Genomic DNA, 14580 nt, shown 5'->3' with positions numbered 1-14580 from the left:
TTGCTGGTATCACCTCATTTTAGAGTAATCCTTAGTAAACTGCATCATAGTGGGCAAAGTAAAATTAATTTTGTAGGTCTGTGCTTAGTAGCTTTTGTTTGCAGGCAAGGGCCCTTTTATGAAACTGCTTATTTCCTCCGTGTCAGGAGGATACAGGCAAAATTGGCGTGTGCCCTTGGATAGTGGACATTATATGGTTCTCTCTGTCCTTAAATAGGAAGAAGTTTTCAGGAGTTTTTTCCTGCTGCCCCTGTGGAAAGGCCAGTTTACTTCAAAACACGGGGTGGGTCTCAACTAACCATGCTGGTAGATAAGTAGTTCTTCAGCCTAACAGTAAATTCTCCAAGACCATGTTTATTAAGATATTCTGTAAGAAGTGATGAGCCAGTTTTAACAGCTCATCATCGTTTAACTCTTCCCTGCTACTGGAACACATGCTGCCAATGCCTGTGTTATGCCAGCTCATCAGACCCTGCCATCAGCCAGTGTGAGAACTGAAAAGGAGGAGTGGGAAAGGGAACCGGAGGTGCTGCTTCAGACAGCAGTGAACTGGTATATTGTCAGCTGTGTCTGAAACCACAGCCTGATTTCCAAATTGTGCTGCTCAGGCTTTTTCCTAGCCTGGAGCTTGAGTTTCCACCATTGAAATTGGTCAGAAATTGATTTCTGTGGGTTTAAGTCAGTTCTCTAGAAGTATGCAAAAGGTTACAGTTTATCTGTTTCTTTTAAATTTTGGCTGAACTAACAGTCAAAACTCAATTCCTGCTTATAGTTAATGGATCCCAGTCAAGTACTGGAAGGGATCAACGTGTCAAAAAGGAAAGAGCTGCAGTGGCCAGATGAGGTGATACGGCTAAAAGCTGGAAGAAACAGCTGGAAAGACTGGAGTCCTCAGGAAGGCATGGAAGGCCATGTAAGTTTTGCTTAGAAGTTGACAAGCTAATTTAAAAAAAGGCAGTGTCTTGATTCTATGGCAGTCTGCCTGGAGGTTGAGGCCAAAGATACGTGTAAGTTGCATCAGCAGCTGTCCTCCAAGTCACTGTTGCTGGAAGAGCAGGTCTAGAATCCTAATTTCAAGTAGAGGGATATTTCTGCAACTGTATCCAAAAGATGCAGGATGACGATTCGAATGTTGTCAACCACGTCTCCTTCCTTGCCTTCTTCCAGCTCTTGTTATGAACTCTCAGGCATTGTGCTCACTCATCCAACCTTCATTTTCCTTTCCTTAAACTGTCAATCCTTGAGCAAATATGGAAGGTCAATTTACCAACAAGTCCTTAATTGAATGGTTAACAATATTTGTTTTTAAATTACTCTGAAAATAGAGCCAAGTAAGATTGTCTTTTAGATGTCCCTTTTGTTATATAATAGGTACGTGATAGGTGTTTACTTTCCTTTAAAAAGGAAACCTGCTGTAACTAAAACTTGTGAAAGCCTATGATTTGAAAGTCCACCTCCCTTTTCCCTAGGGGTGTTATATTTGCATTTTATAAAAAAATCACTGCATTAGTTAGAAAATTTATCTCCCAGTTTAGTCTCTCTTTAGAAGGAAAAAACCCCAGCTTTTTGGTTTTTACTGAGGTATACATTTTTTAGACCTTTGTGTCTATAAAGATTATAGAATCATAGAATGGTTTGGTTGGAAGGGACCTCAAAGACCATCTAGTTCCAACCCCCCCTGCTGCAGGCAGGGACACCCTCCACTAGACCACGTTGCCCAAAGCCCCATCCAGCCTGGCCTTAAACACTTCCAGGGAGGGGGCATCCACAGCTTCTCTGGGCAATCTGTTCCAGTGCCTCACCACTCTTGTAGTAAAGATGCTCCACGGAGTATTCTTTCAGTGAGAAATAGTAAAAGGGAAGAGTCACTGACATTGTGTCTGCATTGTTGCATCAATCCAACTGTATTTTCATTTGGAATATGTCAGTTCTGACAGTTTATAAGAATTTGCTTTGACTATTTATCTCAGTTAGAGATGTTATTTATAAATTGGATTCAGGGGCTGGATTTTGCTGCCTGAAAGTCTACATCACTGCGGAAGTATGTGCAAACTTCAGTTAAGAAGTGGCAATATGTTGATAACACAGCGTATGCCAACTCTACCTTGAAGTTATATGTATGTGAAGGAAGGGCCCTGGAATTAAATTCCTTCCACAAATAATTTTATCATAGTTGATGGTCTGCTCTTAAGATAGCAGGGTTACCTTGTAGGTAACACCTCGGAGTAGAATGCTGATGTAAACGTTCATAGCTGTGTTGGGTTTAGATGTTACACTTTTGAAATTTTCTTGTTAGCTATTGCAGATCAAGAATGTTGTAACGATGGTGAATGTAAAGGGTTATATCGAAATACGTCCTGTTGCCTGGTATCATTGGACAATTTTTTGGGGGAGTTCATGAGCGTGTTTTGCAAATTGCAGTATACTGACATGTACAGTGATTGATGTTACTGAAAGATTAAAACAAGCAGATTTGAAGGTCAGAGTAAGCTACTATTCTGAATGCATCTCATCTATTTTTGGTGCAGCATACTGGCAGGTTTTTTTAGAAGAGCATCTTTTAACCGAAGAAGAAAGGGGAAAAGCATCAGATTATCCTACGTGTGATCAGGAGAAGAGGATTTAACTTGATGACATAGTTTCCACTGCCTGCTTCAGCTGCCTGTGGTTAAACATACTAGTAGCAGTAAAGCCATTAGCTCTTAGGACAGTCGTCCCTTTGTGATCCCGTGACTGTGGTCCTTTCTGCAAACAGGCAGAAATGATTCTTACCCGCTTCAGAAAAATGCGTGTCCTGGTACTACCTATATATCAATAATTATGGCCATATTCTGAGTGGCATATAGATTTTCCTGTGCATATTGAGGGGAAAGAAGCACTAGTCAAAAGCAGAAGGAAGCAAAGGAAGGATTGGAAGAGAATGGTGAAAGACAAAGAGAAAAGAGATGAAAAGAGACAACCACGTTTTTCCTGGGTTTTATGCGTGGGGATATAGAGATTCAGGATTTGAATTATGACAAAAGTTTGGGAGTCATTGCACTAGGGGGTGTGTGTGTTCTGTATCTGGTTTCTTGAATTGTATGAAGTATCAAAATGTATTTTACTGTTGTGATGAGTGAAGAGTAGGTTGTGTTAGACCCAATGATGATGATATGACCCTTAGTTAATACTCATCTAAGGGTGATATTGCAGGTGACATCTAAGGGTGAATTTCTGAGAACTACCTCTCAGTTGTTTAAAACTTCTACCACATAGAAAAAAAGCGTTTTCCCTAACTTTGCATTTTATTTTGCTGAGCGTACAGTATATATAATACACAAAGACATAGGGTTTCTTCAAGGAAATGAAATTTAGTAATCCTCTTTCTGTTGTAGCTACTTTTTCCCCAGGGCTTTGAGATTAACGTATATTCTGCATTATCTTTCTGTGATACCTGACACTGGCGTGCAGAACACTTTTTCACCCAGGAGATTCTTACTACCTCTTGACTATCTAGTGATGTCATTTTACATGTTATCAGTTGTTTATGGGCATCAAATAAATGCCAGTCATAATAGAACAGATGGTAAAACTGAGTGTGGGGGGACAGCTGCAGTGAGTTATAATCTGTGTACAACTTGCGCATATACACAGTTTTTAAGGAGCCACAATATTGGTGCCTTTGGAGTCAGCCCTTAGCTATCTCAAAGGCACCAGTTTTAAATTGAACAAGGATGTAGTACGTGCACTTTATTGGGAAATGTTTTATGTGTCTGGGGATAGAATATTCCTGGCCTCACTCCATACAGCCAGAGTAAAAAGTTTATTTGGACAGACTTTGAAGTCAGACTTGAACGGACTGCTTAAGTATCATGCTGGTTGCATCAAAGAAAGGGGAACTAAAGATGCCATGCTTCCCTGGCTGAAATGCTCTCCCCATGGATGCAGTGTAGGTCTCATGCAGTGGTCAAAGCTGAATCTCCTTCACTCAGCGTTAGAGAAATTGGCATCTGTCAGCTGGGTATAGTGAGGATTAAGGGGGGTCTCTTGGATTTGGTCTTGGAAGATGTAGATTACTTGTCTTCTGTCCTTTTCCCCCCACTTGTATCTTTAGAACTTTTGAAAACTGTACTGTCCTGGATGCTGTAAAAATTAATTTTATTTGCTTTGTATCTACCTTGTCTTGAATTTAGGGTTGTTTTCCCACAAGTAGCAAATTGGAGATAATTCTATTTCTGTAGATCTGGCAATATGTAAAACTGTGTTACTGGAGCATTGTTGTGGTTCCTTGGGGGCACCCAGAAGTTAAAGGTGCATTTTTACGGAGGCAGCTGAGCAGAGTGTTGGTCATACAATGACCTGTATGGAAAAGGGACCTTCTGGTGGTCAATATCAGGCAGGATCCTTGGAAGTGGAAGATCAAAGTACCTGAATTCTATAGATCCAAGGGAGTATGGGACAGTAGTTTGTGGCACTGTTTCTGAAAACCTTCCTCATTGTAATATTTTTTCACTTTAAATGATCTTTGAATAATTTAATTTAAAAGATCAACCTTAAATTCACAGCAAGTAGGAAACAAAATTAGGGCAAGGGATTTGACTTAGAGACAGTAGTTTACACCTAACCCCTGATAAACTACGGTTCTGTGCTATTATGTGCTGCACAACAGTGAGGTATTTTAAGACTATTACAGCTAGAGCATCATAATGTTCCAAATCTGTATGTTTACACTTTTTTCAATTGTTACTCACTTTGCATGACTGTTTGGTTCTGATTTGAGTTGTTTGTTCCTGCTGAAATTCAAATCAAAGGCTGGCTGTTGTTGGGTAAGCTGCAGATTTCCAGCAAGACGTCGATGAGTACCTTATCTGTGGGTATGCTGTCACTGAAAAATGAGCAACAAAGTCAGTATAGCACTTCTATTATTGCTCCTGTTGCCCTGTAAGGGTCTAGGATTATCAGCCGCAACTTTGATATCGCAGCTCTCCCTATGGAACTTAGGTTTTATTGTTCTTTTTTTTCCCCCCAGGTGATTCACCGCTGGGTGCCTTGCAGCAGAGATCCAAGTAGTCGGTCCCATATAGATAAAACCATCCTGCTGGTTCAAATCGAAGATAAATACGTTGCTGTTGTTGAAACTGGAGTCCTTGAACTTGGGGCTGAAGTGTAAATCTCTTTGAGACTGAAACTTCCCCTTCTCCAACGGTTCAGAAGAGAGAAGGGTCCAGAAGCAGCAGCTCCCAGGACGTGAAACTTCGGTCCAGTTGTAGGAAAGGACTTGAAACACAGATTTGTCTAAGTTCCTTTCCCCAAATAAACAAGTGTAAGAAATTTTTTTTAAGTTGTTAGCTGCTGAAGAAACATTTGCATGAAGGATAGATTTGTTGAGACATATCTTTTTGTTTATAAATTTTGTTTATGCATTGCGTAATGCTTTAAATCAACAAACTTTTCAGTTCTAAGATCAGAGCACCTCATATTTTTCTAATTGTTTTGCCAAAAATTGCCATGTCTTGTCACAGAGTGCGTGGAATTCATCCACCTTATTTTAAAGAAATTGACTACAAACCTTCAGTTTGGTGAAACAGTGTAAAGGTTTCAGGTGTGGCAAGAAGAGACTGAACAGATGTATAGATTCTTATTCCTTATGAGCTAAACATTAATGAGAACTGCACTAATTTTTTTACAGCAATGCACTAAAAACAACCCTGAGATTGCTGAGAACATTTATTTATATATATAAATATAAGTATATAAAATACCATTATTTAAATTGCCTTTGGGATTAATCCCCTCCCTCTCCATATACATGTTGATGGTAAGGGCTGTGCCATGGGTTTGGTTCTATGTTCTGTATTTCGTACAAGTGCATTTGCTGCATCCTCTTCACAATAAATGGTAAAATAACAAATATATAGAAAAGCACCTGAGTATCCCTGTACTACATCAGACTCTATTGTGGTGGCAGTGGTACCCCAAATCTGTACAACACATCTAGCTTTAAAGTGGACCCCAATATACTACCTTTCGTCTGTCCTCCCTCAGCTAGCCATGGCTACTTTGCTGCTTTACACCCAGAGCTGGCTATGTTGTTTCGTTGGCTCTTCTCTGGCAGACATAGTTGTTCAAGTTTTCGAGGGGGAGGTGCAGCTCCATGATTACTTGATGGGTGCTTGAAGGTTTTTTTTTATTCCATCCAGTTTAATAAGAAAAAACAGCAACAACAAAACACCCCCAAAACCAAACCAAACCAAAAAACCCCAACAAAAACTTGACTTCAGCTTTTAAAGAGCTTTTATAGAAGGCACAGCCCTAAAATTGTATCACTTTTACCACCTTGCCTTTTCTTTCCCTTTAGTCTTCATTCTTTTCTATGACTTGAATTTTATTTTCTGTGATTATATATTCTATGTAAGTGTAATTTGAGTATTTATAACTGTGAAGTTGAATTATTCATGTGTTACATATCCTAGGTTTTATTGTATTTTTTTAAAAGTGTGTATTCAGGGAAACAAGTAACTCAGAACTATCATGGGAGTGTGAGAGGGAAACTGGTTTGTTCTTGACTTGCAGTTCCTATGACTCGCTTCTCTTAATCCGTAAGAAAAAAAATGTACCTGTTGTGATTTGTTTCCTGTTTCTGACCTGTAATTACGTAGGACTCTGTGGGGGAAACTGCACACGGTCCTAGCTTTTGGGAGCAGCCATCTTCTTCCCAGTCACCTCTGCTTCTTTATATGTAACATAACCAGAAGAGACTTCTCATATACCGCAGAGGTTATTGTAATTATTTCTCTGACATCAGAGAAACCTTGTCCATTATGTACCTAATGTAAGAGTGAAATTATATGGGATGAGAAAAAACAAAGGAAGAAACAGCTACCTAAGGAATATTGGTATTCCGACTCAAGTCACTGTATGCCATCCAGCCATGAAAGGGTAAGTCTGTGTGCCTGGTAGCTAGTCAATTCTCGATACCGTTCCCGGTGAATTATACTGGGACCTTGCTTACAACATATACTATGCAAACTTGTACTCGAAGTACTGTGCATCTTACAGTTGCATATTACTATTTGGTTTACGCATATGCAGTCCCATTTAATCTTGGTATAAACGCACAGTTCCGGATCTGCCACCATTGAAATAATTTTGCTGTTTCACACACAGTTTGTAATATGTGCACATTATAGTGTAGTTGAATTCATCTCCTGCCTATCTGAAAATGTAGTACAGTAGATGAACCTTCTTCAGCAGCCTGGTAATGTTGCTGTGAGGGACGAAGAAAATGTGTAAGTTCTGAATTGAAAGTGTTTTAGTTATGGTTTTATTCTGTGTCCTTCAGGTAATTACAGAGTTTCCTGTATCACTAGGAATATTGCTTCATTTTAGAAAGAAGAATTTGTTTGAAAATAGGCCCCCTTTTGATATTAGTTGCGCTAGGTTTTTTGTTGTACTGAAGCCTTGAGGTAAACAAATGACTGAAAAACAAAATACATAGGGTTTTTTGGTTGGGTTTTTGTTTGTTTGTTCTTAAACTTGACTGAAGCAACTTTTAGTATGTTAACCATGGCTCTCAGTAATCTTTCTCACTCTCTTCAGGGCAAGATAATGACAATGTCTATTGCTGCTAATAGACATGATAGGAATTAATGGCTTGTTAACATAAAAATTCTGGAGAATATGTAACTGCCTGGAATGAGATCAGCAAACAGCAGATGGGGAGAAAGAAAGGCTTTTTTTAAGGGGCAAAGAGACTTGGTGGATCTTTCTATTTATTTTTTTAATCTTAAGACTTTGGTGTGTTGCTTTCAGGAGATGGATTTTAACGTGGCCGGTTAACAACAGGTTAATACCTTCTTTCAGATACTCAGCAAACACCTGTTTGACGCTATTCACATACAGTGCTCATACCTATTCCAGATCTGTTCAATAGATGCCACCTGGTTGGAATTTCACTCTTCCATAAGGCTTTGGAAAAAGTTTTCCTGCATTCTGAACTCTTAATATTCCTATCTGATTGTATGTTGCTTTGTGCAAAGTTTGTGTCTTGGTTTCCACTGTGCAAGTGACAAAACCGTGTTTGGTTTTCTTCGAAGTCCCCTCAGGATTTATCTGTCCATGGAAACCTCTGTTCTAGATGGAGATAACTTCATTTCTTGTTTTCTTTTGCCCTTGTCTTGATGTGTAATATTTTTTTTTTCCTGTTGGGAGTATGGAAAAGATGAGTATTTTCAAATTAGTCCTGTCAGTCCACATTGAACTCTGCATAGAGCAGATTTTTTTTTTTCTCTAAGCTTTCATGAAAACCCCGTATAGATGAGTTCTTGAGCTCTGTCCACTTGCATTGTGTGATACTCTCTTGCCATAAGAACATTCCAGTTAAGTCCTATTGTTTTAGCTTCCAGGTAGATCCCAATCTATTTTGTTTCTCTCAGATTTTTTAAAGGTGGTATCTATGTGTACATACGTAAGGACTTACTGCTCCTTAAATAATTACAGCAAAATGCTTGAAAACCTCACTAATCAGATGATGTTTGTTGGTAAAAAAGGCTGCTACTTAATTTCTTAAAACCTCTTCCCATTTTACCTCCCTGTGAAATCTCTTAAAATGTTCTGATTAAACAAAACCCTATGTGACACCACTGATGTGTATGTGACACCACTGATGACACCTAGACTTCTGTGCCACTTGCACTGTGTGATACTTGTGATGAATTCTGAGGATCTCTCTCATGATTCAGCAATTCTGAAATGATTTTGGAGTTGAGGGGAGAGCAAGGGGGAAGATGGTGGTGATGATTATTTTTTAAGGTAATTCCATGTAGATTGAATGGTCCTACAGCCACTTTGCTTGGGACATTTGGCACGTTTCTGAGTGATGATCTCAATTTTCCAGTCAGATGTGTCATTAGTTCATCACCAGGCATTCCTTACCCCCATGTTCACCCTCCCTTTGGGAACTGGAGGACTCTTTGAGAAGCCTGGATGACTGGTGAGGTGAAAGACGAAGACTTGTCGCACAGGTCTGTGCCTTTGGCTGTTTGGCAAGCAGCTGTGAAGCTTTGTCTGGACTTGGGCGAGGGGGGAGAAGAGATGCCTTACAATTGGATTCAACTTCAGATTGTTTCTCTCATCACGCACACACCACCATACAACCTAGGAGTGTAGATCCAAAGACACGGCTTTGAAGATCTTTCTCAATTACAGACCTCTCCATTCACAAAATGGAGCAGGATAGATTGCACTTCTTACCATTAACAATATTATTCAAATATTATTCAACTTATATTGGATTTGGGGTTATACCACCACAGGTTTTATGTACTTGATTTTATTAAGGATTTTTATACCTATTATATAGGCAACTATTCGTTTCTTGTCTGGCTTGCTCTTTGATAATCTAATGCAGTACAGTCAGTGATGCTGGACTCTCAGAAATTATACTGGTAATTACTGGTGCCTTAGTAAAAAAGTGGGTACATAACACCTTGGTGGAAAGTAAAGCATGTGGCTTGTTTCACCCCAGCATGATACACATATTTCCAAAAAGGTGATTAAGATGGCTGCTCCAAAAGATTTCAGGAGTATACCTACATCACTCGGTCACAAATGGCTGAACAGAGCAATTTTGATGACTTCTGGTCTGTACGGTTTGAATAGATAATTGCAGTCCACCGAGTCCACAACTCAAAGATGGCGATCAAAAGCTGGATACGGTAACTTGTTACACAGACGTCCCCAAAAGCTGCTGGCCAGGAAGTGGAGGGAGAGGGGAGTAGAGCAGAAATGGGAGGTTGGCTTTGGTTTTCAATGGACAATGAGAATACATGTTGCCTCTACCAGCAAACGGCTACCTTGCCAGGGATAGGGATATATGTACCTGCGTGTCTGTGAGTGTGTATGTGTCTGCGTGTGTTACTGGAAACAGCCTGTAAATATTGTAGCTGTTTAAAATGGAAAAGGCAGAGACGTTTTTTGCAACATGTTGCAGCAAAAGGACAGTATTGACAGTGGAGAAACACTGAGAAATAAAAAACCTTTTTTCACTTGTTGTCATTTATTGCACTATTACATTCTCTTCACGTGTCATTCTCACAAATTCCCTGTAACTGCTATTTTAAGTTTACTCAAATTACCCTTTAATGAAGGATTCTCTTAATTTACAATTATTTCTTATGTAGCTGTAGTAGTAGAAAGGAGATCCTTGCTATTCCTGTTTTACTGCCAGCATCATCTCTCTTTTTAGGCTTCTACATAGTGCCCTGTGCCCTCTCTTCTACAGTTAAAATGTTTTTTCTCTTGCCTTTGTCGAAGCAGGTTTTGTATTTGAAAAAGAGAGAAGGGAAATCTATGATAAAGCCCGGAACAGTATTGTGTGGTCTTTATGCTCAGTAATTTTCCATTCTTCATACTTCCCAGGGAAATATTTTACCTAGTGTGGTTTAATCAGTGATTTCTAACTTTCTGTTGTCCTTGATCTGAGATCCAAGTGCTGCATTGTGTGAAGTCCTGAGGAATGCTACGCTTGCGTGAAGCACTTGTTGATACAGTGATACCAATGTAAAAATACTCAGCTGCTGTCTGTCCGCTGTCTCATATTTCTTCACGGTAGTACAGAGAATTACAATGTCGTCCCTCCGCGTTAGAAGTGAGTTTTTCAAACATGCAAATGATGGTGACATTCATTGGACAGCTCTAGGTGTTTCAAAATAAAGATTGGATTTTTTTTTTTTTTAAATCAAACCAAACCATCATCTTCCACCTCCTGGAACTTGCTTCTGTTTGCCTGCACTAGACAAGGTGACTTGACCAAGAGCTTCTTCAGGCCTTAATGTATGAATGAAAGAGGAGAGTACAAATATAACAAGTGGTCTTCAGGGAGAAAACCCAGTCCTTTTTAATAAAAGCTAGAGAGTTCCATTGAAAAGTTCAAAAAGTCTGTAACTGAAGTGCTTACAGAAAGCAGCTGAGGTTCCAGCTGTATTTTTAACAGTGACAGTATCAAAAAAGGACATGAGCAGCACTTCTTCCTTTCCAAGGCACATCCCAGCAGGATTTAGGGGTGGCAAAGGAAAAGATGGAAGGCAAAGGATTTATGCTGTAGTCCACTGTTTCTTGCTGTCGGTGTCAGCCAAAGGACTGGAACCCTGATTAGTGGTTGGCATCTATTTACTGGTTTAGTTTTTGCCTGAGAGAAACGTAATTCCCATGCTCCAAGCCTGCATAGCGACCTGAGCCGATGTCTGGGAACAGGAGCGTGCTTGTTTCAAAACCATACACCTGGTCAGAGCGTAATGGCTATCACATGGCTTCCCTGTAATGCCAAAGATGATGTTTTTCATCGGCCGCCTTCTGAAAAATAATTCTGGTGTAGAAAGGAGCAGCCAGGGACAAAGCAGGTCACCCTTGCGTTCCAGCAGAACAGGGCCATGCTTACCTCTGAGCATCTCTTAGGAGAGTTTTCCCATCTTTCTTGGATCAGCTTGAATGGATTTTGCTCTGACTCATCAGAAAGTGGTTTGGGTTTTTTCCCTGGATAGTGGTGCGGAACACCTTGTCATATCACAGCGCTAACAGCGTATGGTGTTGATGATGCAGGGTGCGGAAGTGCTTTTGGTGGAAACTCAAGAAATGGCTCACGCAGTTGAACTGCTTATGCAAGAGCTCTGTTTTACCTTTTTCCTGGTGGTTCAGCTGCTGGGCCTTGCTACGTGAACAGAAAGAGCAGCAGGTTGTGCTGTGCCTGTAAACAGGGGAGAGGGTGGGGTTTGGCTGAGCATTCTGGTTCCTTTTCCGCTCCCTTTTCTGCCTTTATACTTTTGTAACTGAAAAGTTATTTTGGGCCTTCATCAAAAATGTGTTAAGAGATTAGCTGTGTCGGAAACAAGTCTTTGCAACTCTACTCTTTATGAGCTGCAGCTCTCGGTGCTAACTTTTAGGTTTATTGAGCAAATAAGCACATCCCGTGCTGTAGGACTGTGAAACCGAGATGATGTTTAGGAGAAAAAGACCTGCAAGCTTTGATTCCTGGAGTGTTACACAAGGGAAGGGGTCCCAGCCCCGGCGGTGGGCCCGGCTCCGCGGTGGCCGCAGGCTTGCTGAACCGCAGCACAAGCTCTGCGGACCGGACGCGACGAGCGGGGAAGGCGGGCGATGCCCAGGGCGCCCGGGCCCCGCTGCTGCCGCTGCTGCTGCTGCTCGGAGCCCGGCGCACGGGTGCCGTTCCCGGGCGGCCCGGCCCGGCCCCGCCGCTCTCCCCCGCCGCCGCGCCGGGTGCGGAGGTGCCGCGGGAGGGTGGGGGCGCCCCGCGGCCGGCAGGGGGCGGCAGTGCCCGCGGAACGCCCGGTGCCGCCAGCCCCGGCGGTGGGGGGGGCTCGGGGGGGTCGGGCTGCGCCGCACAGCCCCGCTCCGGGCCCGGCCCCCGTGCTTAGCGAGTCGGTGGCGAAGGGTGGTCTTCGTGGGAGGAAGCGGACAAGCCGGGGGGGGGGCTCGGGGCGGCCTTTTTGATGTTCGCCAGCCCCAGCGCTTGCAAACCTCTGCCGGAGAGGACGCGGCGAAAGACAATGCCTGTGATTGCAGAGAGCTGGTTTTTAAATCCCCACCTGGCTTTCTGCTTGCTCATCTGTTCCGGCGAGCCTTTGGGTTGGTTTTTTCAATGATGCCATTTTAATCTCTACCCCCACCAAAGCAACCAGATGTTTCTGCTAAGCTAAGCGACAAAGCCGGTAGCAGCGTTCACACGCGATGGGTTAGCGCTGAGCTGCCCCGTTAGTCCTGCGTGGGGAGGATGCTGCAGGGCTGCGGGGGCTCCGGCTGGAGCGCCTGGGGCAGAAAGCCCCTGCTAGTTCGTGCCCTTGTGCTGGGGCTGCCCCCTCCAGATGGGAACCCCAACCCTAACCCCAGCAGCCCGGCAACAGGAACGTGCCGAGGGGCAGGGCTCCAATCCCTCCAGCCAGTGCAGAGGCTCAGCACTTCAGTTAGGGATCCCACGGTCTAAAACAAGGTACCCGGGACCTTGCTGGGCCGCCACGTATTAATATTGATGAGCCTCTCACACCCATCAGTGAAAACCACTGAGAAATTCTTCACGTGGCGTGGGAGCGGAGTAGCCCACATCCCCACGGCAGCGCAGGCAGCGTTGCCCGCTGGTTCTGGAACGATGCATCGCTGCCCTCCGGCCTGCACCTCCGAGACACTGAGGTACAGAGGTGGCTGGGGCTGGCTCCAGACCTGCGCCGGGCAGGCACGCCAAGAGCGACAGCAGCGTGTGCCCGGCCGCTGCCGCAGCCCTGGCGTGAGGTCGGGGAGGTTTTCTAGGAGCCCTTCGCCCCCATCAGCTCTGCTGCCGGCTGGCTTTGCTCGGGTCTCTGTCCTTCTATCCATGGACCAGGGCAGGGGTGAATGAGATTGTTTGATTTGGGGGTCTTTTTGGCATTGTTTTATAACGTCCTTTCAGATGTCAAAAAGAAAGGAAGACATGCAACCAACTGGTAATTTTCTTTGACTGTCAATGATCCCGTGGCCAGGGAAGTAAAAAGAAGAGAGGAGTAAACAGCAAGAAAAGGGAAGACAAAGATATTGGTGAAAGGACATGTGAGCAAAGAGAAAGACCGCCTTCATCTTTCTGGACGCTGGAAGACATGAAGTGGGCAGCTCCAATATCATTTTTCAGCCTCTTCCCAGTACTTCCCTGTGTTTAAGTGAACCAGAGGTTAACTCCTCAAGCGTGCAAATTAATTTTGAATACAATTCTGATTTAGCAAACACCAGTCTTGAAAACTACTAAAAAGCTTGTAATAGACCACTTTCTTCGCTGCGATGTTTTGTATATATTATGATGTATTATCATTGCTATGTAAAATTGCAGATTAAACCTTGGTTTAAGAGCACAGTGTCCCTGCTCCTCTGTGACGCTGGGAATGAAATGGCTGCTGTTTCCACACGCCGTTCTTGCGAATGCATGGCTAACTCCTACAACCCAAACACATATCTGTACTGTGCTTGCTCAAAATGTTGGCTGATGAGGAGCTCAGCAGCTTCTGCTGCCTGTTCAGACCCTGCATCCCTTCCACCGGGGTGGCAGGTTTCACAGGATGGCTGGGAGGGGTGTACCATGAACCTGCTCAGAGTTCAATAACTTTCACTCCTGCAGTGCCCTTGTGAATCTCTCTTGCAAGCCTACCTGCTCCATCTGATGCAGGTGCCAGAAAATGCAGGCTGGAGATTGTCACTGGTAAGTCAATGCTGTCTTTGTAGAAAAAAATTTTCTCCTTTGTCAGTGGAGCATGTTTTACATGTCCTGGCAGTGGCGGCCAGGGATGGAGAGGCCATAGTGATGTTCCCCAGCAACAGGAACCGTTCCAGCCCTCCTCCTTTTTCACTGTGGGAACATCAAGGGTTGGAGCAAACCATCTCTCCCTCCCCTGCAAGGTAACTGCCGCGGTACATGAACTTTTCCTCTCTTACGTGCTTCGTATTTACCAGCACTTTGAGCAATCAGCTCTTGGTGTTCCTTGACAGCCGCTGAGAGAGGAAGCCAACGCCGTTCACAATGTCCCTCCTTGCTGGTGCAATCGCAAGCACCGCCATTAAGGTCCGCGG

The 14580-nt window shown here is 43.2% G+C and overlaps 1 protein-coding gene across 11 annotated transcripts in view; it reads left to right on the top strand.

The window, feature by feature from the left end:
- The window catches only part of PCNX1 (pecanex 1), a 93790-nt gene extending 83765 nt beyond the window's left edge, over positions 1 to 10025 (top strand). For 8 of the 11 annotated variants that reach the window (XM_054828946.1, XM_054828944.1, XM_054828943.1 and 5 more), the window contains 3 exons: positions 218 to 283; positions 773 to 913; positions 5009 to 10025. In XM_054828946.1, the coding sequence (XP_054684921.1) occupies positions 218 to 283; positions 773 to 913; positions 5009 to 5149 (348 nt within the window). In that variant the 3' untranslated portion in view covers positions 5150 to 10025. The remainder of the gene's footprint in view (positions 1 to 217; positions 284 to 772; positions 914 to 5008) is intronic. The other 3 variants (XM_054828945.1, XM_054828954.1, XM_054828948.1) reach the window with 2 other exon arrangements.
- The last annotated feature ends 4555 nt before the right edge of the window (positions 10026 to 14580 follow it).

The sequence above is a fragment of the Grus americana genome, chromosome 5 (genome assembly GCF_028858705.1).
Source record: "Grus americana isolate bGruAme1 chromosome 5, bGruAme1.mat, whole genome shotgun sequence".
In the NCBI taxonomy this organism is placed as follows: Eukaryota; Metazoa; Chordata; class Aves; order Gruiformes; family Gruidae; genus Grus; species Grus americana.
The sequence above is the reverse complement of the archived record's forward strand: the minus strand, read 5'-3'. Positions and strand labels throughout refer to the sequence as shown.